The sequence below is a fragment of the Echiichthys vipera genome, assembly GCF_963691815.1.
Source record: "Echiichthys vipera genome assembly, chromosome: 10".
NCBI classification, from domain to species: domain Eukaryota; kingdom Metazoa; phylum Chordata; class Actinopteri; order Perciformes; family Trachinidae; genus Echiichthys; species Echiichthys vipera.
The window spans coordinates 24835260-24862585 of NC_139835.1; the positions used below are offsets into that span (position 1 = coordinate 24835260).

Here is a 27326-nt window from a genome sequence, read left to right on the forward strand (position 1 = left end):
CCAGAAGGCTGTGACCTCGCCCTGTTAATGACCCCACACACATACACACGGTGCACCTCCTGCCATCACTCATACCCCACAGCTCTGACCAGGTTCTCGGGGCTTCCTGTGAGGCGTTACCCAACACCCCCACCCCTCTTCTCTCTAATGAACCCCCACTATTACCAAAAGCTGAACCCATTTGGTGCCCCCCAAAAATTCAGACCCAAACCTGCTCTAAAAAGTATGATTCCACTAAAGCATTTACGGACTAAAACTTGCAGCTGCCTTGTGCTCAGGGACCCAGGATGATATTAGGAGCCATGGTGGCAATAGGGTTTGGGACCCCGTTTAACTACCCAGCTTGGACATGGTCCCAAGGCAGCACTAGGACCCAAGGTGCACTATAGAGTGCTGCAGGGATGACGTGTTTCTGTTGACTGGAAGTTACCATCGCCCTGGGTTCCCTCGACAAAATACCAATGGGATTTTTTCATTGAGTTTTGGATTATTACAGAAAATAAACTCTGTGGCAAACAAAAGTTTATGATACTCTTTAATATGATACTCTATGATACTGAATGAAGTTTACTGATACACGTTTGGAAAATGCAAATGCAATCGTCTTGTCACTCGTCAGAAGTACTAAAAAAACTAGTACGACGTGATGATGTTTGTAGTCTCATTTAGCCACTTGTTAGGAACGGCTTGTTTAAGGACATGTACAAGCATACAAGTGGTATCGACTTATTTATTTTATCTCGTAGAACAAAATGTTAAAATCACTTAAGCCTGTGTTGAATAGAGACCTTATTTTAGGCATTGAAACAAGAAAAAACTTTAAAAAAAGGGTCAAAATGCGAACTTGCTTCTGTGTTTTAGGATTCATTCCTGCAGCACTTTATACAGTACAGTTCCAGGAACTATGGAACCTTAAGTTCCCTAAACTCAGCATCTAAGTCCCTTTGCAGATTACTGTTTGCATTTCCACCACACCTGAAGGACCATGAAGATCAGCCAAATAAGGCCGATGCCTGAGTCATTCATTGTTCGTCCTTTTGTTTGAGTGGATATAATGAATGAATAGAGATTCAGAGATGGAACATCTACAGAGCATCTGCCTCCACAGCACAAAGTCAAATCTAGTGAAAATACATCCTTACAATGCAAACATGAACAGCTAATAGTTCATTCTGCATACTTTTAATTGTACTAATTTTTCAAAATGTAAACAAATACAGGACATATATTGTTTACCTGTTTATAGAAGAAGATTAATATCCATTATGTAATGACAAAATTATTTAAAATGTGTCAAAATCACTGTTATGTCACTATAGAAAAAGTGATCATGAACACCTAAACTGGGCCACTCCCTCCCTCTCTCTCTCTCTCTCTCTCTCTCTAAGTGATTGTTAAATGATTGATGCTCTCTCTCTCTCTCACACACACACACGCACACACACACACACACACACACACACACACACACACACACACACACACACACACGCAGTCTCGCAGGAGATGAGATCATTCAATTTGTTGATATGTTTCTAAGAAGAAAGGCAGACAGACAGGTACAGTACATGTAGAAAGATCAAGTGTCCATCAGATCATCTCCCAGCCTCGGCCAGTGGCGGGTTGCTATGGCGCTGCGGCGTTACCATGGTAAACAATCCCGATGTTGTTGAGGAGAAGTGTTGAGTTTCTGATGGCGAACTGAAGACTGAAGCTGCTGGATGTTGTTTACAAAAACTAATCTATTTTGGCGCAGGCTCCATCTGAGGTCAGCGGACAAAAGCAATCAATTAAAGGCTTTAAACGTCCGGTTTCATCAGATTCTCTGGAGTGATTGAGATGTTTTATAAGACTTAAAGGGGAGCTAAAACCATTAATCAATTAGAAGAGCAGCAGAAAATGCATCTGCGACAATTCTGATAACCAATTAATCATTTGTTAACTCAAAAACTGTAAACATTATCTGATTCCAGCTTTCCCAAAGTGAAACTTTACTGCTTTTCTCCCTTTTTAATATCAAGTAAATCAAATGAGTTTGTGACCGTGCAACTGCCTTCCCTAGCTCCACACAGCTAGCAAGGCTTAAAAGGGAAAGTTCATTGCCAGCTCTACCTAAATTCAACCTCCCCTCCTCTTGTTTAGTTCAATCACTCTCCTCTGACATACAGATAAACTGACGCTGACTAACGAGTGACAAGTCAACCTTTCAGTTGCCGGGCTGCGATAAAATCAGTGTAAAACAAAGAAGCTATCAAAGGGTTTGAACTCTGAAACCCTCTGTATATTAATTGGGAGGGTGGCGGTATGAATGTGCGGTGCTGTACAATAAAGCTTATTTCCTGACAAACTAATAAAGATTTTAACCTGAATATGAAAGAGAGAGACGGCGTGGTGGAGACGGCTCCTCATGTCACTATGGAAACACTCAATGACTTCATGGATACAGCGGTTAATATGTAACACTGATCTTTACGCACGCACACACACACACACACACACACACACACACACACACACACACACACACACACACACACACACACACACACACACACACACACACACACACACACACACACACGGCCATAAAGCAGTTTATAGAGGCGTCCTCTCAAACTGAACTGTCTCTTCTGTTAAAACAGACAAACTACAAGAGGGCAGTAATAACACAAAGTTTGGTGCTTTGTGTATCACTCGTGTATCACTGTTTGTAACTCAATAAAATAAAGTTGTAAATTTACGAGAGAAAAGTTATAATTATAACTGAAACAATTATTTGATTGACATCTTTTTTGATAATCTTATAAGCGTTTAAAGCTGAAGTTGGTAACTTTCTGTAAAAAATGTTGTTTTTTTATATATATATTTGCTGAAACTGTCACTATATCCTGTCAGCACAATGAGACTTACAATCTGCGAAAAAGTCATGTAGCTCATCTTCTGCTCTCTGTCTGCTCCTAATGGCATTGGCTAGTTTCCACCACGCCCGACCGACAACCAATCAGAGCCGTGGAGTCTCTGACACAGTGTCAATGACTGCTCATGAACCCTGATCGAACTAATAAGAGTCTAGAAGTGATACAATAGGATTCGATAAAATGCTACCGAACCACATCCCTACTGGCGACACAGTGTGCTGTTGCCGACATTTTGACCTTAAAATACCTCACGGTACCACCAGACTGACCACCGCCACCTCCCACTGATTTCACTTCGGCGCTGTGAACCCAAAATAACAGCTCTGTAGGTGAGTAGAAAACTCACATCAGATTGACAAGACAATTGATCTGGGAGGAGTCGCGACGGTTGCTGGTGGCCTACTCGAGCTCTGTCTGGCCGTGCCGTGAGCTCCGTCGCCGCCATCGGCCTGTCAGTCTGTTGTGCTGTTAAACAACTGCAGTCAATCCATCCCGCCGTCTGACTGTGTGTATGGAAGCAGACTCTATACAGCATCACTGCTCGCCTTTTGTCACTCTGACTGCCATTCACTCTCTGCACAGCGTTCTGCAGCTGCTTCACACAGCAAGTAACGCTCTGGAAACAGAAAGTGTCTGCTCTCTGCTTACCATTGTGCAGCTGAATGTTCGGACCTGAAGGTTAAGAAGTGGCGGTGGTGTCGGCAGCGGCAGGACTGCCCGCTCCGCGACGCCACGATTCACACAACAATGCGCTTTTCACACTGACCTCTGGCTGGAAAATAGGCTTAATGTCCACACAGCAGCAGAGCAACTGACTGTTTACCTTCTACACACACACACACACACACACACAGACTCACTCCTCCGCCGCCGTGTGTAAAGTCACAAAAGCCGTCACAGTTTGATGTGCAGTGTGACCACGCGAGCTGACACACGACCTGTGAGCCATTCATGTGCGTGTGAGTTTGAGGCCATAGACAAACACTTAAAGAAGTTGTGACTTGCTGCAGGGCCTCATGGGTAATCTGGTTTGACGGACAGACAGACGGACAGATGGACAGGTGACCAGCGATAACGTGTCAGACCGATGCCATGGTGACAGGACGACGGCGGAGCATGCGTGTGACCTTTGACCGCCTCATTTATGGATAGCTTGTAACTTCTCTGATGCAGCCGACATAGAAAAACCTGAAATGTAAAGTGTGTTTTGTGAGTTAAATCCATACACACAGCACTCTAACATTTCTATTGTGTGTTAAGTGTCAGCCAGGCACCGCCCACTACAGTGCACCTGGGAAACCAGCGTCTGGGAACCGCAGTCTGCAGCAGCATCCAGATTTTTTATAGAGAAACAAGTTAAACATGACGAAATTTACACAGAGATTTGATGGCAGACGACGCTGAGGGAGAGTTTGATAAAGTTTACACTGGCATATGGTCACCTTGTAAATCATGTTGGTGGCAAACATTTAAACAAGAATTCAAAATTGAATCAGGCTTTTAACTGACCTGTTTGATTCTTTCTAATTCCCTTTATGCTTCTTATATATATATTTTTTTTTTTTAGCTTGTATTCCTTTTATCTTATTTTACTGTGTGACTGTTTTATTCCCTCAGTTTTTAGCTTAGATACCTTTTTATCTTATTTTACTGTTTTAGTCTCTCGGTTTTCCAGTGTTTCCTCCTGGGGGTCTCTGGTCTCTGGAGCCTCCTGTCTGCGGTGGTCCCTGTCGCGGCACCCCCTTCAGCCATGGACTGTGAGTCCTCTCGGTGTGTGCAGCCCCCAAAGGTAGATTCTACCTCAGATCTCAGTGCCTAGACATGTCTCCTCAGCAACAGTTGTGTGTGTATGTATGTGTGTGTGTGTGTGTGCGTGTGTGTGTGTGTGTGTGTGTGTGTGTGTCTTTGTGTATCTCTGTGTGTATACTTTTGGGGTTGGGAGGTTTAGGTTTATTTTCTGTACACTTTGTGTAAAGTGCCATATAAATAAAGATTGATTTGATTTTGAAGAAGAAGAAGAAGATTTGAAGAAGCTGCCTATTTTTATAACTATAACTATTTATCCAGAAGACATGGAGCAACATTTGCATTCATTTGGAGTCATGATTTATTAAATTAAATAATCTGCCTCTTTAGCTGCAAAATACTCCACTTTCTTCACCAGATAGACCCCTTTCATGCTGAGGACTCAACCAGGGTTGATTTTGTGTTTGAAAGGGTTAACCCAAGTTGACTGACACATCTTCGGGGACCCAGGTCCAGCGGTGGGTCAGAGGAAGGGTTGATTTAAATGGCACACTAGCAGGGTACGCATTGCTCCCGGGTTGTGATCCAGTTGGTATCTTTACAGTCATGACCAGGGATCCTCCCATGTGGACTGGCTTGGTTTGAATTGACAAAGAAGGGTTGAATGTGGGTCAGTTAAACCTGGTCTGACCCTGGTCACTGGTCAAAGAGGTCCGTCTGCTGCAGCTGGAAACTACCAATCGTGCGTTGAGAGTGAAACAAAACTGCAAAGTTGCAGGCTAAAAAACTAAAAGAGAAAGACTCTTTAATGCTCAGAAGAGCTGTGGGGAACTGCACGGTGGGTGACTCTGTTTGGGTTTGTTAAAACGACTGACCCCTTTTCTATTACACAAAATCCATTTTTCATATAAAAATAAAGACTAATGCTGTTTTATTTTGCCTTGAAACATTTTGTCAAGGTTCTGACCTCACCCCCCATCCAACAACTTTGGGATGAACTAGAATACTGACTGTGAGCCAGACCTCATCACGCAAAATCAGCTTCGTACCTCACTAATGCTCTTGTGGCTGAATGGGAGCAAATCCCTGCTTGTGGAAACTCTCAAACCAGAATAGTGGAGGCGGTTTTGGAATGACACGTTCAACTCTCACATACAGATGTAATGCTTGACTGTCCATATACTTTTGGCTTCGTAGTCTACATTAACTGAATTATCTGCATGGTGTTTTTGTTTTTTTTGTCCTGAGCTAAAGTGAATTTGATACACACGTGTAGACAGTATCTTAGCTAATCTCTCTTGCAGACAACATGATTCAATTGCTGACAGCACATTACTGAGTACCTGTGTGTGTGTGTGTGTGTGTGTGTGTGTGTGTGTGTGTGTGTGTGTGTGTGTGTGTGTGTGTGTGTGTGTGTGTGTGTGTGTGTGTGTGTGTGTGTGTGTGTGTGTGTGTGTGTGAGTGTAATCTGTGTCTCTTTGTTCTGGTGGATTAGCAGATTAGCTGCAGTGTCTGGTGTAACTGTGACTCACCTCATTAAACTGAGTGACGAACAGGCTGATGGAAAACAACAAAATGATAATCTGAGCAGCACTGAAGCGACCTAACCCTTGGAAATGACAAATATACACCTTGTGCTGTAGGTAATTTGATGAGGGATGCAATGCCCCTTGTTAACCTGCCATCCCCTGTCTCCATCCTCTAGTAGTAGAGAGTGGGCAGGGGCGGCGGAGTTTTGATTGAATATGAGTCTAGTCTGACGGACACATTGATAATTTATGGATGAGGTTTGTGACACATCTCTGGCCCTGACCATGGCTCTGAAATATCAGTAGTCTTAAGGCCTTTTTTCCCTCTGCGACTAATTTGTAATGTTTTTATCACAAGTACTTTCACACAGAATATGAATATTGCACTGCGATAAAGCAATGTAATTTTTTTTGTAACAAGGTTGCTATTTCTGAGTCTCCACACCACAAATATAGGCCTTACCCATGAGCATTATAAATCAACAACATGGAGGCTCCATAGTCCAAACCATAACAGCAAACTTTACTCCTTTTAACCTTTACAAAGGCAGCTAACATTGTTTACTTGCCTGTATGACTATTCACAATTAAGCATTTAGTGAGGCTCAAAGTGTGTAAAGGCCTTTACTGTGTATTGATAAATCCATGGAGCTGTCCATAGTGCCTAAGTAGCAGACAGATTTGTAATTGCAACTTTTTCCTGATCTTCTATCAGATTTGTCACCTACCTACGTACCAACAATGACAGTCAATGCTAATAAAAGAATTACTCAGCAGTGTATTTGTCATAATCTTACAGCTTATAGAGGTACTGCGTCATCTCTCCAGTCAATCTCAGCTCTTATGTAACACAGACAAGCTGTCAATCTCACTATGAGCCTGGATTAGTTTTTTCTTAATAAGTCCATCACATGGACAGGCTCCAAACTGTTCTGTTATAGAAAACCTTGGGCTAAAAGATTGCTTCAAGTTTTCAGTGTTTCCACCTGTTGAAAGTGAACGAGCTGAATAATAAGTAAATCCCACAATTCCGTTTTGTTCTATTTCATACTGCATGACCATCTGAATGTGTGTGTTACCTGTGAGCAGCTCCTTCAGGGTGTTGTACCAGGTGTGCGTGTGTTCTGCGGAGGCATTGTGGAGGTGCAGCGTCTCCTCCTCCAGCCTTGACCCTCTTCTCCTGCAGCAGAACAGAGCCACGCCGAGCACGGGCCCCCCCGACTGTTGGCCCACCGCTCGCCGTCGCTTCACCTTCACCGCGAACACATCCTGCAGCAGCATCACACCTGGTTGCAGCGCGCACGTCTCACCTGCACAGAGAGAGGTAGAGATAACACACAGAACACAACATAAACAACACAACACTACTTATTAGGGTGATTATTCAATTTCTTTTCTGGATCAACAAAACCCATAAATTACTGTTAGATAAAGTGCAGACTTGTTTGAGAGGATTGTGATGTCTGTAAACATATTATTAGTAATAATGAAAGTTAACTGTTATACCTGTGAATAACATTATCTGTTTACTGACACTGTGGCTGCGAAGAGGAGGTGTTCACATTATTTTGTCCATCCCCTTGTCAGTCAGTAGAATATGAAAACCTATTGCTACTTGTGAATCTGTGTTCACCTTACATAATATCATTAAAAGTTTTAATAATGAATCCATTGATGAGCAGAACGTACACCTGTCGATCAGTCAGTGTAATCGGGGAGGAACTCTGAAATATGATTGGTCCATAACGGATTAATCATCCAATCCTCTGAGGATAATGTCAGCAGAGCTCAGACAATACACTCAATTACATAACACACACACACACAACACACACACACACACACACACACACACACACACACACACACACACACACACACACACACACACACACACACACACACACACACACACACACACACACACACACAAACACAGATACAGATTTCATCCGTGATACACTGCAGCAGAGTCTGCCTGTTGCCAGTTCGTCCCAGTGGCAGATGACGGTACTGCATCTAAAAAATGGTCCTGAACCCTAGCGTCTACTTGTTTGTTTTTTTTTTGGGGGGGGGGGGGGGGTCATGTTTGTTAAAGGGCACTAAAAACATAAATACTGCAGAGAAAGGCTCTGTTCCAAAGCTGGTCGTTGTCACAAAGGACAATGTGATTTTTAATGTTCTCTTGCGTCAAACAGAACCCGGAACTTCGAATTCCACTTCAGTTCATGACGATTAAATTATGGTGAAGTAATTTATCAGGAAGAAAAACATCTAATCTAATCAGCTTCTGAAAGGTGAGCAGGTATCAGTTCTTCTTTTCCGTTTTATATGATTGTAAAATGAATAGGTTTGAGTTTTCGACTGTTTTTCAGACAAAATAAGTAATAATAAAGAAGTTTGCTTTGATTCTGGGAACTTATGATGGAAACTTTTCATTATTCAGTGAAGTAGGAGCGCACAGAGAAAAGCGGCTCGACGCAGAGCTACATGACTTTATCACGGGTCGTCTGTCTCATTGTGTTGTGGGGATATAGTGACAATGTCAGCAAACATGAAAACAAACCAAAATTTCTCATAGCATGTTACCAACTTCAGCTTTTATAATTGCCAGATTACTCAATACTGAAATGTCTCATAAATTAGTTGCAGCCGGGCAAATGGCTTTTAATTTAAAGACCAAACAAGCTTCAGACACGTGTCACAGCAGGTGCACAAATATCTGCACATGAAAAAACAAACTACTTAATGAGATATTAATTCACTTTAATCATCAGAAATATCCAAATCCACCCAGATGTCATATCATAACTGCTCTGTTTGCTCTGTATGTCTGAACATCTATCTTGTTTATCCTCTATGCACTGTATATATGTCACACTTTTTTCTTTTTGCCACAATGTTTCACCATATTCTTATTAAATCCATCCAGATATAAAGCCCCTAACATTTTACAGCCCTGCTGTAGACCGTATATACTGTGCTAGGGCTGTCACTTTTTAATTCAAAATCACAACTGAAGTTTAAATTAATTCAAAAGGAACTGTGTGTTAGTCTGAATTCACTTGAACTTGACTTTTTGAAATGTGACAGCCCTACTCTATGGTATGAAATACTGTTTGATATGAAACAGGTCCAAATAAGTGTTACATACTTCAAGTTAACGTGGCAATAGCTATCCATAGCTAAACACCGTTCTGTGGATATTTTGAACTTGTCTGACCATTCGATGAACAGAAGTACTGTGATTTTTTTTAATTTTGTATTTAGAATTTATTGTTTATTAAACGTATTCGCTCCAACACCTACTTTATTTGGATTTTGACAATTATGTGCCACACCATTAGTCTAAAAATGCTATTATGACGGAAAGATTTTCACTTTGTGTTGTGATTTTTTAGATTAGATTAACCGCCTATTTGTTGTTGACTGCTTGAACTTTGCATCCCTATAACAAACATATCCACAAAGAACACATCACATTATAAGGTATATAAACAGTCAGGGTTTACAGATCCATCAGGAATTAGTGATATATGATGATAGCTGATTAACTCCCCCTCTCTGTGAAATACCCTCCTGCTGTTATCAAATACCCCAAACCAAAAACCACCCACCCCTCTTCCACCCGCAGAGGCAGGCGTCCATATGTCAGGGTCACAGTGTGTCAGTCTGGTGCTGTTGCTTCATTCTCTGCTCATTTTGTTCATTTAATATTGTAAATAATAAAAAGAGGTTATTTAATATCAACACAGCCTATTAACACATTAAAAAGATTACATAGCAAACTAATTCAGACACAGAGCAACATTATCATCTGTTTGCAGCTGCGTTTGTGTCCCCCCGACAACTACACGTCCAATATTTACTTTCTCTTTGCTCTGGTTTGGTCTACACAATTTTTTGAGAAAAAAAACTTTATTTGCTAAATGTTTCATTTTCGTCAGCAGCTCGACGGTGACTTTGTCTGTCTGCTGTTTGGTGCTGAGCAGGTGGTGTACAGCAGGTTTATCCAGGCTTAAAAGTGCCATTAAACTGAAACATTGTCCTGTTATTTGTCAAATAAGCTGCCTTTTAAATTGCTTTTTCTTTTTTTATATACTTAGATTTTACATTGTTTGGCATTCTGTGGACAACAAATGTAGAATTTTATTATACAGGGAAATATGTTACTTTACTGTGCAAATGACAATAAACACTTGAATTGAATTTTGAATCTAAAAGAAGCTAAAAACACCGTCTTTGCCACAAAGAATCCGCTTTTTATACGATTTTTTGGGACAGAATTCAGATCCAAGTCCTTTTATATTGTGTATCTGAGTTCCATCAGATATTTACTTAAATGATTATATATTTATTTATTTTACAAGGGACAATTTACAATATTGGACATTTCAATAAATAGCTGGTTTACATTGGCTGTCATGTACCTGCCACATTGAAATAACAGCTTTACATTTCTGACACACCTTATTTACCATGAGCTCCTTAATCCAGACACTGAAGGTCTTGGTTTAAAAAATATCAATAAGTTAAACTTTTGTTAGGATATGAATACGTAAGAAATGATGTGACTCCTGAAATTGAGGCTCTGCAAGAGAGAAAAACCTGTCCACTGATTGTTCTGTGGGGTGTGGAGTGGAGCTCCTTCCCTCACAAAAGATCTTTGGCACAGACACCGCCTGCGGAGAACACTTTAAAATCATATTAATTTTGTCCTGCAATAACATTACTCACAAATTTAAAATGAATATGACCCACCACTCGCTACACTTCATCATTTTAACCAGATAAAGGAACGGCCAGTGCCAAAACTGGGAAGTTGCTTGCTGAATGTTTTTTACACTGAAAGCTCTATATAATAATTATTCACATTAGTGCCTGGTTGTCATTAAGGAGAGCAGAGATATAAAACTAGCAAGCTGAGGTGGACAAATCACAGCAAAATACAGTAAATAAGGCTTTATTTTAGCTGATAATTATGCATTAAAATATTCTCAATCACCCAATCACTCATTTTAATCCATTATTTCCTTTCTCCATCCACGCAAATGTACATCACGTGTCATGTAAACAAAGAGCAGAAGAAAAAGGAGAGAGAGATTTTTTCATCCCCCATCCAATAAAGATGACTGATCTGAGTTGACAGAACCCACAGAGTTGCTGCTCACACACACACACACACACACACACACACACACACACACACACACAAACACTGTGCTGCCCATCACAGGTAGCATGTTGGTTGGTTCCAGATGGAGATGAGTTTCTCATCATGCCCTCACCGACCCACTGTGCCAACTCACACATAATGCACACACACAATCACACACAAATAAATATTATATGTAAATACAGAATATGTTGTGCTGGTATAACTATAACTGTGAGGACCTTGTACCAACTCCCATTCACTCTCTGGAGGCTTCACCTTCTCCTGATTCTAAACTTAACACTAAAAACATGATTCAATCCTAAATTTAAATGATTTAACATGTAGGGATGTCCCCCACAACACACGCGCACACACACACACACACACACACACACACACACACACACACACACACACACACACACACACACACACACACACACACACACACACACAGTGGCAATCCAGTCTCATGGTGACCAGGCCATGTGGCTAACTGTGGGGAGTTATGGATCCTACACAGTCTACACACACACACACACACACACACACACACACACACACACACACACACACACACACACACACACACACACACACACACACACACACACACACACAGAGAGGATGCATCATCCTTCACTATCACTGGTAACATTGATCATGTAAACTGCTCTGCCGCTCTGATATTGTAAATTGATTATAAATTGATCAGTTATCTTTCCTTCACGCACTCCAGAGATACTTTACTGCCTGTATGAATTCTCAGCTTTCTCACCCCAAAAAAGGACGCATAGTGTCCTAATTCCAAACTAATAGTGAATCTGGGTAGGTTTTTTGAGTGTGAAGTAAACTAAATGAAAAATGCATGTTATTTTAATGTGCTGTTGATGGACATGACTGTCCACACTTCATTACTACCCTTTATATTTACATTGTAGAAAATAGCTGTTTGCTGTTTTATTAATGTTCTGTATATACAGTATACCAAGTACCTTTAAGCTTTATGGATGTGTCTTATTGAAATACACCTTGGGAGTAGTAGTAGTAAACTTCTCCCCTGGACTTCTTTTTTGTCAAAGAACAAGATATTTTCTGACAGATGAATCAACCAGGAGAGTTAATTGCTGATCCAAGTGCTTGAACTGGAGAAAATGAAAGGGAACGTTTACCTGAGGCAGTGAAACAGAGTGTACTTGTGTGTACAAATAAACAACAACAGCTGATCCATTTATATAGAAATATCTAATCAACACACACACAGCATGCTGACAGGCTGACTGTGTGTGTGTGTGTGTGTGTGTGTGTGTGTGTGTGTGTGTGTGTGTGTGTGTGTGTGTGTGTGTGTGTGTGTGTGTGTTAATCTCCTCACACTGAGAGACTCTTATAACCCCCCACGGGCTGAACCAACTGCTCTATACTACTGCCAACACACACACACAGAGTGCTGGCTTAATGACATTAGCTTGGATGAAATACATCAAAACAGATTGGTTTCAACCACACACACACACACACACACGCAAACACACACACACACACACACACACACACACACCTCAACTAAAAACCATAAAAATGCCATAATATTACCACAGTGATACCAAAATATCACCCCAACGTGAAAACACACCAGAGACTGTATTAACCTTGAAAGGATCAGTTACACTCCAGTTTGTTTTTTAAGATTCATACACTAAAACTGTCTTCTGTTTTAGTTGTGCGGTTTGCTGGAGATGTAGCCAGCTTGATGTCGAGCTTCAGCTACTTCCTGTAATCACAGGAGAAGGTGTCTCTTTCTGCCAGCTCATGCTGTGATCAGAGCTGCAGGAGAGCAACATGGCTGAGATGTTTGAGATGCTGGTGACCCTGCTCAGAGGCCATCAGGGGCACTCAGCGTGCAGCAGGTGGAGGCAGAGGTACATGACTTTTTCACTGATTTTTATAGCTCAGTGATGTCAGGATATAGTGACAGTTTCAGCAAATACTGTTTAAGAAAAACCTCTTCAGCTTTAATCCTGACATTGTGACATGCTTCTCTGATTTATAGAAAGATATTACAATTCATCCCGAAGGAGACTTATATATCTGTGCCATATGTCATGACAATCCATCCAGTAGCTGTTGAGATATTTACAAAAAAATAGACCAAAAACAGACAGACAGAGAGACATTCCCAAGAGCAACGCCACTAATGCGGCTAAGAAAAATGTGATATTGATTTTTGTGTCTGAATGATCTACAGTAAATTGTTTATGGGATCAGGCAAACACAAACAACCTCGCAACCCAAGTAATACAATATGTGTTGTGTGTGTGTGTGTGTGTGTGTGTGTGTGTGTGTGTGTGTGTGTGTGTGTGTGTGTGTGTGTGTGTGTGTGTGTGTGTGTGTGTGTGTCCAGATGTCATGTTTCAGGTGGTCTCAACGTGACAGAACTTCTCCATTTCAACACCAGCTGCCTCGACATACACACAGTCTGTCCGCCTGTCTGTCTGCCTGTAATCAACATGGCACCCTGTCACTGTGGTAACTGACCTGTGGGGTTGTCCGGGGTGATGGGGATCCACGTCAATCTGGATCGGGTGAGCAGGACATCATGACTCTTCTTCCCCAGTTTGAAGATCCCACGCAGCACAACACGCTCACTGACACACACAAAACACACACACATGGTTTATTTCAGCCAATCAGAGGTTTAAATATTTTGTAATTTACATATATGTGTCAATGAAGTGACTGATAAATCGATTATTAGGGCATACTGATCTCTGTAAATGCTATTTAAGAGTTGTAGAGAATTATTCATTCAAGTATTGATGCATTAATGGATTCATACTCTAAAACAGGGGTGTCCAGAACCGACCCGCTGAAAGTGTCCTATCAGGACGACTTTGCAAAGTGTGAATATTCTCTATGTTGCTATTTGTCCTCTCTAAGTAGCTGGCCCTATGCTGGATATGTTATAACAGATCCCACACGCTTACATAGAGGCTACACACTGTCATGCGTAGACTGCTGTTCATGCAGGAGCTCCCAGTAGAAAAGGTCTCTGTCAAAAGCAAGAAAACTGGACACGGGGTACACGGGTACCAGTCGGAAATGCCTCAGACACTGCATAAAATACTGCTGGCGTCAGTATCGGCAAGGACGCAAGTCTATGCATCCATCCGATACCATGTAATTTAGCTCAGAAAAAGCTTGTTCTTTTTCTGTTATGACCGACAAACTAGATCATAAAAGAGGCATTCAGTCTCTGTATGTATTTCTCCATGTTTTCAAGGTTTAACCAAAGCCAGGCTGATAGCAAACACAATGATAGCAATCACATCCATCCAGTAATATATATATATATACAGTATATATATATATATATTACTCACTGGTAAAGGTCGGCCGTTATGCAAGCACGTTTGTATCAGAACCGGTATCTGGAAGTAAAAAATGATATTGGAATAACTTTTGCTTGGTGCTCACTGTACCTTTCAGTGCTCAACGAATATAATATTTGCCGCTTCTATCAGACTCATTTCCTTTTCCACCCTGACCACAAAAAAGTTGCAAACTAAGACACAGCCTGTTGTTGTAATTGCACCTTTTTTTCTTAAGATAGCTCAGGCTGTTCATCATCTGTTTTGACAATATATTGTTCATTCATTTTGGACGTTTGAAGAAGGTTCTTGTACTTCTTTACACAGCTAAAAGAAAGGCACACATATGGAGGTGTTGTTATTTATTGGTTATTATGCAATGGTTTTAGTCACATCATAGATCAAATTTGGCTGTTTGTGGCCCATGAACTCAAATCATAACAATAATAATATGTTTATTTGATATAGCACCTTTTACAGACAACGTCACAAAGTGCTTCACATGATAAAACTGTTAAAATAAGACCCAAACAGTAAAATGAGCAAGCAAAAAATAAATACCAATGTATATATCATTTTAAAAATTAAGGTAAAATGAGTTTGACACCCCTGCTCTAAAATAATCAATTATTTTTATTTAATTTTGGTAAAGTTGTGACTACGGGGCTTTTACTTTGAAAGAGTTTTGTGATTGTTGATACTTTAACTGACATTTAGGATATTTTCTTCCGTCTGATTCATAAGTATGTTTAGTTTCCTGTGGTTGTGTTTGAACCATCAAAACAAACACTCACCTGTCCTCTTCTTCCTCCTCCTCCTCCTCCTCCTCCTCCACCTGTTCATCGTCTTCTTCTTTCTTCTTCTCCCTCCTCTTCTTCTTCTTCTTCTTCTTGTTCGCGCTCCGTTTTTCTTTCTTCTTCTTCGTGCTTTGTCTCTGCTCTCCCTGGAGATCCTCCTCGGGTTCCGACATGTTTACCGGATAAACAAACAAACAAACAAACAAACAAACTCGGTTGTGAGTTTGTCGTTAGTAAACAAAACGGCAGATAAACATACCGTAAGCTGATCACCACCGACGGGCTCTGTTGTATTTCCGGGGTGTCGTCGCTATGGAGACAGGCAGCAGCTTTACCGGACTCACAGCTCGGGCACGCGCGGCAGATCTACTGGTGTCTTATCAGCGTATGTGCGCGCTCCTGCGTGCGTCCTTCATCCAAGCGGGAGTGCGCATCAGTGAGTAAACTTAAAGGTTGAATATGTAGAATCATTTTTAAAAGCGGGCGTTTTGAGGGGTGCAGAATGAAAGTATTGCTTTTCCATACAAAAATATATTTAGTCTGAATTCATATTTTAACATTTTTTTACGGGTTTGACAATGACTTCCTGTCACGTTCTGTTGACATTGTACCAGCCAATAGCGGCCGACATTGCAGGTTGCCAGGGTTCTCTGTTGTTCGATGCAGCTACTGTTGCCATGTTGGATTGAGGGTTGCCAGTTTTGTCTAGTAGTGTGACTGTTGCTGTTTTCAGTCTGAGGTCACATTCAGTCAGTTTTATTTTATTAAAGACAAAAATCTTTAGTCAACGTCTCTCTGTAAAACTGCCTTATGAGACTTTTGATTAGTTTTTAAAGGTTCTGAAAACTTTTTTCTCAAAGGACTCCTTTTACATGAACACAAAATCTTCTGCCAAAATTACAACACTGGCCCAAAAAGCATTTCCCCCTGTGCACAATACACAATTCCCAATACATATTGGAAAAGGGGCTACTGTGAAATGGTGTATATTTCTACCAGAGCCGTGTGGTTATTTCAATTATCCCATTCATGTGTGCAGGGAGCCAACAGGAAGTCACCGGCTTGGCAAAAGGAAAAGTCTTGAATGGGCGTAAAAAAGGCCCCCGAGAAGTGCACTGGGCTTTGGAGCCAATTTCACATAGTTGCAATTGGTGGAGTTGCAACTACCGCATCTGTCACGTGATGTACTCTGGCCCAAAAACATGGCAAGATCAATACATGCATGACATAAATAAAAATATTTTCTCGTACGTGCTTGACAAAGAAATGTCCATTGAAGAAACTATAGGTGCAGTCTTTGAGTCCAGTCAGCTCTTATCCATGCTATGGGCTTAAATACACAGAAGTGCAAGGAAGCCTGCTGCAAATCTTTCGGCATATGCCCCATGAGGTGCCGTCTTCTGAAATCAGTATCAGTAAACCCTTTTATTAAAACCCATTTTTATGGACTTATGTGGTCATCTTTATCCTATTTTATAATTTCCTTTTTTATATACTTATTAATTTCTATTTTTTTTGCCTGTATTCATATTTTACTCACTGATATTTATTTGTTATGTTTGTAGCTTTTTGTTTTTATTGCTTTTACTTGTCCCCTCTCTAACATGTTTGCATCTTTTATCTTCTTTTTTTATTTACTCGTATGTTGTGATGCTTTTGTTTGACCCTACTGTATAACTTTATGTTATTTTCACCCTGCTTGTTTGTTAATTGACTTTGTTTGAAAGGTGCTATAAATATAAAGTTATTATTATTATTATTGTTATTTTTACTGTGATGGTTACCTTCCCCAATAAATAAAATAAAATAAAGAGCTGCAGATATAGCAGCATCTCAAATGAGGCTAAATATAGAGCAAGAGCTGATTAGCTTAGCTTAGCATAATTACTGGAAGTATGGGAAATACACCTACCAACACGTCTCTTTCCTAAAAACTACTAAAGATACCGCACACTGTTCTCCTACTGTATATGATTTTAAAAGACACGTGCCAACCAATCAGAGAGCAGGAGGTTCCCTGGCTGTGGTATAAACGCCATATTATGAGCGTGCGTGTTGATGACAGATGGCTGAGTTTAAGCTGCATTAATCAGTGTTATGATCAGCCAACAGACTGAAACACAAAACCTATATCACAAAGACTGCTGCTTATACTGTTATTAATACTGCTGATACTGCAGGAGCTGGAGTCTGAGTGGAATAATAAATGTCACCATGATGTTTAAGTTAATAACTTTCTCTAATAAAGAATAAAAGCAGCTCTCAGCATTATTACAGAATAACTAGTTCCAATTCAACTGGATGAATCTTTATGTTGCAGTCTGACTTTCTCTCCACTATTATTCCACTTTAACAGGGAGGCTAAATGGTGGGATATGGCCACCATATTGTCCCTGTTGACTTACACACGTACACACACACACACACACACACACATACACACACACACACACACACTCACACACGCACACACAGCAGGACAGCAATGTGTATGGAGGGGGGCTCTCATGCATAAACAAGATCATTTTCATAAATTAAAAATCTTGCCTGCAGAACGAACATCTGTGCCCTTCACACACACACACAAACACACACACACACACACACACACACACACACACACACACACACACACACACACACACACACACACACACACACACACACACACAGTGATCCTGATCTTGTCCTTCAGTCTGTGTGATAATGTTGTTAACGTGTTAACAGGGTTATCTCTGTAAGGAGATATGTGTTTTCTCCTCATGTGTTTGTCATCACTTGGAGTCTAAAATCAACCTTAAAAAAAAACAATTGTCACATGTGTGTCTTCAGCGTCTCGACCTTCAATCTCATTTAAGCTGCTAGAGTAAATTCTTTAAGGAGCGCTTTTTCTCCAATAATATTAAAAGAAGCTCACTTTAGTTTATAAACGGTCTTTAGACGGCAGCCATGTGGGAAATTGGATCATACTAGAACGCCAAAATTTCGGAATTGGGCTGCAACTCGAGATGGGACAATAATCAATTTTATTGGGTATCGCACTAAAAAACACTCACAGTAAGTTGACCGTGGTAATTGTCTGGATAATATCATGAATTCCTCGAAAGACTTGGCCAGTTTAAATCAAGTAGAATAAATTATTTACTTAATATTTTACTTGATATGAAATCCATTTTCTCATTTGACGTAGCCTTTTAAAGCAAGAAGCAGAAAGTGAAAGTGCTCATTGCATATATAATTAACATTGCAGTGCATGTATTTATCAAGTTGGATCATTTAACAGGCTGCAGGCGTGTACGTAGAAATGACCTCGTACATCATTTTTACTGAGCTTCTCTTTAATCACTGCAGTTCAGTTCTACTGCACTTTTTATCCATGAAGGCTTTCTTTTTTAATAACATTTTTTAACCATGTGGACGTTATGATTCGTGATTACCTTACTTAAAATGGAGAATTCTTCACGAAAATATGTGTGTGTATCAGGATATCAAAGATAATGCATACAATTAGGCTTTTATTCAATCATGATTCATGCATTCATGATTATGTTTATAGAGCAGCCTTCATGGGTGTCCACAGCAAGAGTTAAAGTTGCTGACAAATTAATAATAAACTCTTATAGATATGCATCTACATTACAGTGTCTTATAAACTATTTTTCAATGGATACTTCTGCTAAATATGGGGAGTTAAAATAAAGGCATAGTAAAGTATCAAATTGTGTCTGCAGCAGCACTAAGCATGACCAGAGATGTTTTTTATGTTATATATATAATCTAACAGCTTGGACCTGTGTGTGTGTTTATACATATATGCGTTATTTAAACATTATGAATAGAGTTGAATTTAACTAAAGGGAACTTGACTAAACTTGACTGAAGAGGGTGAAACAAAGCTAAAAGAAACTGGTTGTAACTGAACAGTAAACTGGACTGAACAGAGGTGTTTTGTCGTGTTGTTGCTGATGAACAGACTCTCTCAGATGAATCACGTTGAATTCCTTTTAATAAAAGGCCTTAATAAACATCTATCTTATAAAATATGAACAGGAGTCACATGAAATGTTAACAGAACGCTACAGGAACGTTATAAAAAGCAAAGAGTAAAAACCACATGAACAACATGAACACTTTGGCCCAACAACGGCTGAACAACGGCCCACTTCCGGCTCAAAGCCGCCTTATACACAGACCCAAAAATAGAGAAATCTTTATTCTTTCAACATTTGGAATTATCAGCTGAGCGTCGCTCAGGTTTGAACAAAATTGCATAGTTTTCCTCCAGATTATTGCTTATTGATTATTTTTAAGTGATAAAATAGATAATAACGAGACATTCAGAGGGCGTCTCCTGCAGGGTGAAGGGCTACAAAGAAGGTTTACATCGTCGATGTGACATCGTCATCGACATCACCGCCCTCGTGATGACGAGTCGTAGAGCCTGACGCAGACAGAAAGAAGAAGAGAAAGAAGAAAAGACAGAAAGAAAGACAGCTATGAAATGATAGACATGCACAGAACTGTCTGTCTCTCCATGTAACTGTCTCTCTGTTCTCCTCTGTCCTCTCGGTCCTCCGTCCTCTTCTTCAGGAGTCGTGGAAGATGGCGTTCAGCTGGGCGTTCATCATCCGCTCGTGGTGCGTGTGTCCATCAAAGCCCATCAGCCCGTCCACCTGCATTTCCCCGCACCGCTGGTTGGATGCCCCGCTGCCATAGATGGCAGGGTGTCCCGCAGCTCCTCCGCCCCCGTAGTGCACGCTGAAGGAGAAATTCTTGTCGTACTCAGCAGCCGCGACGGCCTCGTGCTTGTAGGACGAGAAGTTCCCGTTGATGCTGAGCGGCGGGCTGAGGGGTGGGTCAAACGAAGGGCCGTCTGACACAAGGACGCCATCAAAGAAGGGCTCCAGCGGACCGTAGGGTTGACCTTTGACCTGGTGGAAGATGTGGGAGGGCTCCATGGTGCCGTAGGGCGGGCTGGGGAGGCCTGCCGTCAGCCCGGGGCTCTGGTAGGAGTAGTGTCCAGGATACGTGGCAGCACCGGCAGGGGGGAGGTGAACAGGCAGGTCGGGCGTCTGCTCCGGCAGGAATGTCCGAGGGTTCAGCTGCAGGCAGCCTGCCACCAAGTTAGTGGTCGGCTGAGACAGACCTGAGAGCAGAGAGACAATAATCAGTCAAAACTGATCAATATATATCATCAAGCATCACTAGTTTAGTATCTAGACAGTTCGTCGTGTCACATAACGTTTCCATCCACAACTGTTTTGTTCATTTTCTTGGAATAGAAAAAAATGGTTTCAGACTTGGGTTAAAAATGTACAGTATTTACAAATATACAAATTTGGTTATGCTATCCTATGATGCTCCTAGCTTGAGCACTAGGGGGCACTGTAAGAAATGTGTTAAGATTTCAACGTAAAAACCCTGCCTGGTTGAGGACACGTGCCCGTAACTTTTCCCTTTGTGTAAAATTCATCAGGGATTGACTGACTCAGGGTCCAGTCTGTTGCCGTAAGGGGACGCTCACCTTTGCACAGCGCCTGGACGAAACTCATAAGGTCGGGCGCCTTGCCGGAGCGCAGGACCTCGCTCAGCGCCCAGATATAGTTCTTGGCGAGGCGGAGCGTCTCAATCTTGGACAGCTTCTGGGTTTTGGAGTAACAAGGAACGATTTTCCGCAGGCTCTCCAGAGCGTCATTGAGTCCGTGCATTCGGTTCCTCTCCCGGGCGTTAGCTTTCATCCGACGGACCTTAAACCTGTATAGATACAAAGCAGATTCAGTGTCAGCCAAGTTATGAATTATCATATCTGCTAGTAGTGATCATCATCAGCATCCGAGAACTTCATTTTTGAGAAAGTGGACATGCATTTATTTGCAAACAAACAAAACAAAGGTTTGCAACAATAGGTAGTTAGCAGATTTGCTTACAGTAGTTTTGGTGTGGTAAAAGCTCAGTTAATATTTGACTCTGCCAAACTCCCCGCTAGTCCTAAAGTGGATAAAGAAGGACGTGGGTGGAGCCGAAGCAGGCCAAATGAAGCCTACAATCTCAACACTCAACATAGGAGTCTATGGGGTTCGACTGGCTTTTGGAGTAAGCCTCACGTGGCCATTCAAGGAACTGCAGCATTTGGGACTTTCACATTGGCTTCTCCTTTCATTCTGTCAAACGTGTGTGCCGACACTGTAAACAGGCTATTAGATATACAGGTTACTAATTTTAAAAAAGACGAAACTGACCCAGTATTAAACTAGAAAAGGTGTCGGAGAATCCTTGCATTTACAGATTTGCAATAACAATAGGAAATGTCAGTTGACTTGCAGACATGAGTCTATCCAAGGATTCACATTGCAGGAGGAATGGGCTTTTAATTGTAAAATGTTGTTCACTGCCTCACTGATGTTCCGGTATATTATTCAGAAATATAGATTCAAATGTTTTTTTCATGAAAAAGAAGCAGAAGAGGTTATTCGGGGTCCGAGTTTGCAGATTTCCTCTCCAACTGCGTGTGGCTACAACGAGCTCCACCGCAAAGCTCTCCCTGCGGCTGCTAAAGCTCAATGTGAGAGCTCGTACACAGCGTTAACGTCAGCCGCCTGTGGTGCTTTAGATGATGCTTAATACAGCTTAGAGCCACTTTGCATATTTAATTAACTGTCCTTTAACCGTGCTTATTAAGACTGCATCAATCATAAACTGCAACACAAAGAAATGTTTTACACAAAGCTTCCTAAAGGTTTTTCAATTGGAGGACGATGACGTTGTTGAATTTTTTTGTGTTAGTTTAGTTATATATTCTTTTTCTTTATTTTAAACCTTCATTATACATCATTAAAGACGGATCAGTTTATTTATCAAGTATATTTAAAATGAACAAAAACTTTAATACAATTTTTAGCTTTTGGTTAAGAAGCCAATGAGCGAGAAGGAGTCCACTGTAATTTCCATGCGTGACTTAAGTTGTGATGCTTTTGGAAAACGCGTCTGAGGCTAAAGAAAGCACATAAGACGGATTTTACGATAATCTCAGCCTTTAAATGCTTTTGGGAAACGAGGCCATTTTAGACTCGGACTGTGAGAGCAGGGCGACTTCTTCTTGTCCTCTTCTGACTGATCAAGAACTGCTGAGGCTTCTGGGTAAAGGAGCACTGGTCTGATGGTCCCACTTTAACATTTTGTCTGATCCGCAAACATGTTTTTAGATCATATCCTTCAAAATTTGACATTTCTGTTTTTGTATTTTCATCAAATAAGTACTTTAACGGATGTTTTGTCCCTTGGATAATGTCCAAAACTTTGCTCTGAACCAGTAGACGGGTCAGGTTTTCATAAAATGTACTGATTTTAATCCCCAGAGGATGAACCCCTTTAATAACTGCATGACTTTTCCTCAATACAATCTTTACATTTCTGTGTTTTTCAGCAGTTTGTTTGTTTGTTTGTTTAAAAAAAAAAGAAGCTATCAATCTCCCTCACCTCTGAATACGAGCCTTTGTCATCTTCTTCTTCTTCGGCCCTCGCCTCTTGGGTTTATTCTCTCCGTCCTCCTCCTCCTCATCATCGTCATCTTCCTCCTCTTCATCCTCCAGATGGTGGAGGCTGTCCTCCTCCTCTTCCTCTCCCCCTGCTCCTTCTTCGGAGGGGCTGAGGAGATCCTGCTGCTCCTCCGACTGCACCGACTCCTGCTCCTCCCGCACAGACCTGGTCATAATGTTGATTCTGTGTTTGAGACTGAAACAGAATAAATATGTTCATTAGTAAACAATTAAAAACTCCTTCTCATTTAATCTCTGTATTTAGAAGGAAACACATTAATAGAAAATAATTAAACTGACCATTAGACGACGGGTTATATTCACACAGTGGCTAATACATGTTTTGAAAGTTAAAAATAACGGATTTTGCTTTTTTTTATTATTTTGAGGAACAGGTGGGATTTATTTTCCAATGATTATTTTTACATCAAATCCATATACGACGGTTTTGTGTAACATTAATTCATTTCTAAGTCAAACAACAATAAAAATGTTTTTTTTTGCCTCACAGTTACTTTTGCTTTTTGGGGTTAAAGTTGGTTTTCTTTGACTTTACTGACTTCATATTTTTTTTGATGATGAATGATGAAAAAATATTGTGGCTCATGCGGGGAACAAAACACAGAAATAAAGATGATGTTATAACTTTGTTTTCTGTGGAATAAAAAGGACATAGCATACAAAATTGGGTATTGAGCCGTTGTGATTCGTTATTTGAAAATAGCCTAAATATATATTTAAACTGTTTGTTTTAATTTAGCAACTGATTCAGATCGAATCTAAAAGTTGAGTTTAAATCGAGGAAACGCGGCTTTTCTGATTTAGAAAATGTACAAAATTCAACTCTTCTTGTGTGTCTGTGCAGAAAACGCTTCAGGCTTCATAGAAATGATTGCGTGAATAAATAAGACGGGGAAAGTTTGCTATTCAAAAAAACTCCGCTGAGTCCACTCAACTGTGCGCGCGGACTTAATGCACATTTTAATTACAACACACGACCTTGAGTTTTATTTTGAAGTGTTAGAAAATCGAAAAGAGCCGCAGATTGTCCGCAGAGAAACGGAATCGGCTCTTTCATCAGTTTATTGATCTAAAGAAATCTCATTTTTGGTACTAATGAATATCCTCGTTTTTATCTGTTTAAAAAAGTCAAAAAAATGTGTTTTTAATTTAAAAAGGCGGAATATTTAATGACTTAAAATGCAACTTTAAATTCGACGTTCGTTCAAAGTGGAGTAGGCTGGAAGTGGAAGTTTTGTAATAAAAACAAAAACGTTATGAGAATAAAGATTTCCATCCCGCTCTCCGCTGAGTGGCCCCGTTAATTAGAGGCTACAGACAGACAGACAGGTGGAGGTGAGACAGGTGGAGGTGAACGGACATGGACGAATAACCTAAATAAAACAAACAACGAATAAACTGAATAAAATACTCTTTTTTTCCAGAGAGGGGAAAAACCAATGCCTTTATGCTATAACCTTTCAAAATAAAATTAAATACACCAATAAGTTAAAAAAAAAAGCATTTCAAATGATAAATATGAGAAATGCCTCATGCTTTATCTACGCATGCTGGTTTATTTTAATACGGATGAGAGTAATAATTAAGTTGTATCACAGTTCTGATTTAAATGAGCATTAATAGATTATTCATTTTATATAAATGACTAATCAGATTTATCATCCTGAAGGTGAAATCACACAGACATCTGAAGGACCAAGGAGATGAGGACTTTATCAGTCAGATATTAATCTGTAAAAGAAAAAGAAAATAATCCTACCTGTTGTAACAAAGCGCTGTTCGTCAGATCGCACGCATCCCGCGCGCTCGATGTGCGTGTCCTGTGCGTGACTGTGCGTGACCTGCTCTGAGCTTTCTGAGGTGTGTGTGTGGGAGGATGCTGGTTTTATACTCAGCACACACACAGACACACAGACACACACACACACACACGGGGTTGGAGGGGTAATTAGCATATCGAGGCCACGCCCTCCCGGCACGCGCCATATGGTGCGTACGTCATTAAAACGGCCCCGGGGATCACGTGACAAATCTTCCATTTGTATCAGCCAAACTCTCTCTCTCTCCCTCTCTCTCTCTCTCTCTCTCTCTCTCTCTCTCTCTCTCTCTCTCTCTCTCTCTCTCTCTCTCTCTCTCTCTCTCTCTCTCTCTTTGTGAGGAAAGTTGACCATCTGTCGAGACATACAACCACGCATGCGCACACCCATCACGAGAAGGTGTGATGATGATTATATGGTATTTAAATGAGTAAAGGTTTACCATTATTGTTGCAGAAGAAGAAAGTGATGATGATGATGATGATGATGAAGAATATCCCCAGTCTTACCAGACCACCTCCAGATGTGGTCTGACTGATCCAGTAGCATAGCACTTGCAATGCATTCTGGGTGCATTTACACCTGCATTAAGGTGAGTTCTTTGTTTATCCAGATTACAGAATATGCATGCTGTAAGAAAACAAGTCTTGTATCAAAGTCAGTCTCCCTGTCAACATGTGTCTCCTCTCACCGGCACCCAAACATGCCATTGTCTGATGCATCAAGGCGACTTGGTTGGATTAGTAAAAGGTCATGGTTCAGTTTAGTACTTCTGGGACACAAACACTGGTCCCACGAGTGAAGATGCTGTGTTTTGGGACCCATCCACCACCTCGACCTGCCTCCCTACGCAGAGTTTAGCCGTCTCATCCGACATCAGCTGTTTGCCCTCTTTGCTTCGCAGGTAATTTCTACTGTAATAAATATGTGGATAACAGACAATTTACAGTGCATCACCTTTCGTAGTTTTATGTATGAACAACAGCCTGACCCTCAGCAGGTTTGGTATTGGATGATCACATGGAATCTGGTTCAGACATTCACGCTCCCGCAGGATTAACTGGAATAACTTTTATGATCCATTGATGACTTTTCCTCTAGCGCCACCATCAGTTCTGCCATGAGGTTTTGTGTGTAATGTCTTAACAACTATTGGATTGTAAAAAAGCTGTTTTATTGCCTTCACAGTACTGCCTCGAGCTAATCAGTGTTAGCCATGTCCATCTGTAAGCGACTCTTCGAGATAACTCCATCAATAGTTTATAAAACGAAAAAAAAGACCATGGGATGATATTACCCCGGAACTAAACTTTAACTTTTCAATCGGGTCTATTTTACTGTACACTTTGTATTATAACAAAATACCTGCTGTGTTTGAACATTTATGGTATAAACACTCTTTCCTTATGAAATGGTAGTTTCGTTTCAAGCAAAATCTTCGATTTGTTGAATACGGCAATACACGTAAATACGCGCTAAAAACCGCAGTTCCTTGAATCTCCACTTGAGGCTGGCTCCAAAAGCGAGTCAATCTCCATTAACCCCTATGTTAAACTAAATGTTTCTTGTGGAAAACTCTTGTGAGAGTTAGACGTGAGGAGTGAGATTGGGCGAGATTAGTGAAAGAATATGAGGGTAAGCCAATCAGAGGTAGAGAAAGGCGGGTCATGAGTCGCTCAAAACATGATACTTACATATAAAATGGATCCTTTCTCGCCACAACCCAAGTTTACAGCAGAAATAAACATGTTTGCAGCCTGGTACGAAAACATAGTTTTGCTCTTTATAGACAATTTCCCCATTTATGACAACTGTACGGAGGTGAATTTTTATAGAACTCACACGTTTAAAATAAATGAAGGTGTAAAATAGTGCATAATAAAGGGCTGGCTGCAGTCACAGGTTGCAAGCATGGACTCCAGCCTCCATCCTCCACCTGGATTTGGACGACATCAGGCACTGCCAAGATGATGCCTGGCCATGGCAAGAAAGGATACGTCTTTTGTAAAAACTCTTGGTTAGGTTTAGTTATGAGGACTGAGATTGGTTAGGGACAGCCAATCAGAGGCAGAGTAGGGAGGGTCATGGTCGGAGCAACCAAATTTGAGCCTAATTTTGGCCCTTCAGAAACCTATGCGCAACGCCACAGAGACTACGCCCATATTTTATACAGTCCATGGTTTAATCGTTAGCATTTAGCCTGTTGACTGCACGCAGGAAACGGAGGGAACCAGTGGGTGTGGCTTATCAGAAGGAAGGGCATATCTCATCCGTCCACATCTACTGAGTCGGCAGACTTCATCTAGGCGCTCCGACCAATCGGAAAGAAGCAGTGGACTTTGGACCGGGGTGTTCTTCACGGAAGAGGTTGCTATGGTGACGGTAAACCGGTTGCTAGGAGGTTACCAGGCAACTTCTGAGGACCTGTGTGTCTGTT

General features: G+C 40.9%; 2 protein-coding genes across 2 annotated transcripts in view; both read right to left on the reverse strand.

Annotated features, from left to right (window-relative positions):
* The window catches only part of cerkl (CERK like autophagy regulator), a gene marked incomplete at both ends in the record, with an annotated part of 29990 nt that extends 14301 nt beyond the window's left edge, over positions 1–15689 (reverse strand). Inside the window, 3 exons of the mRNA XM_083922321.1 lie at positions 7273–7503; positions 13887–13996; positions 15514–15689. Of these exons, the coding sequence (XP_083778447.1) occupies positions 7273–7503; positions 13887–13996; positions 15514–15689 (517 nt within the window). The remainder of the gene's footprint in view (positions 1–7272; positions 7504–13886; positions 13997–15513) is intronic.
* Positions 15690–20102: 4413 nt separating this feature from the next.
* neurod1 (neuronal differentiation 1) lies at positions 20103–23225 on the reverse strand (the record flags this gene model as incomplete). Its single annotated transcript, XM_083921963.1, has 3 exons — positions 20103–20662; positions 21041–21270; positions 22993–23225. The coding sequence occupies 3 exons, from the start codon at positions 23223–23225 to the stop codon at positions 20103–20105; spliced, it is 1023 nt and encodes a 340-aa protein (XP_083778089.1).
* Positions 23226–27326: the final 4101 nt, after the last annotated feature.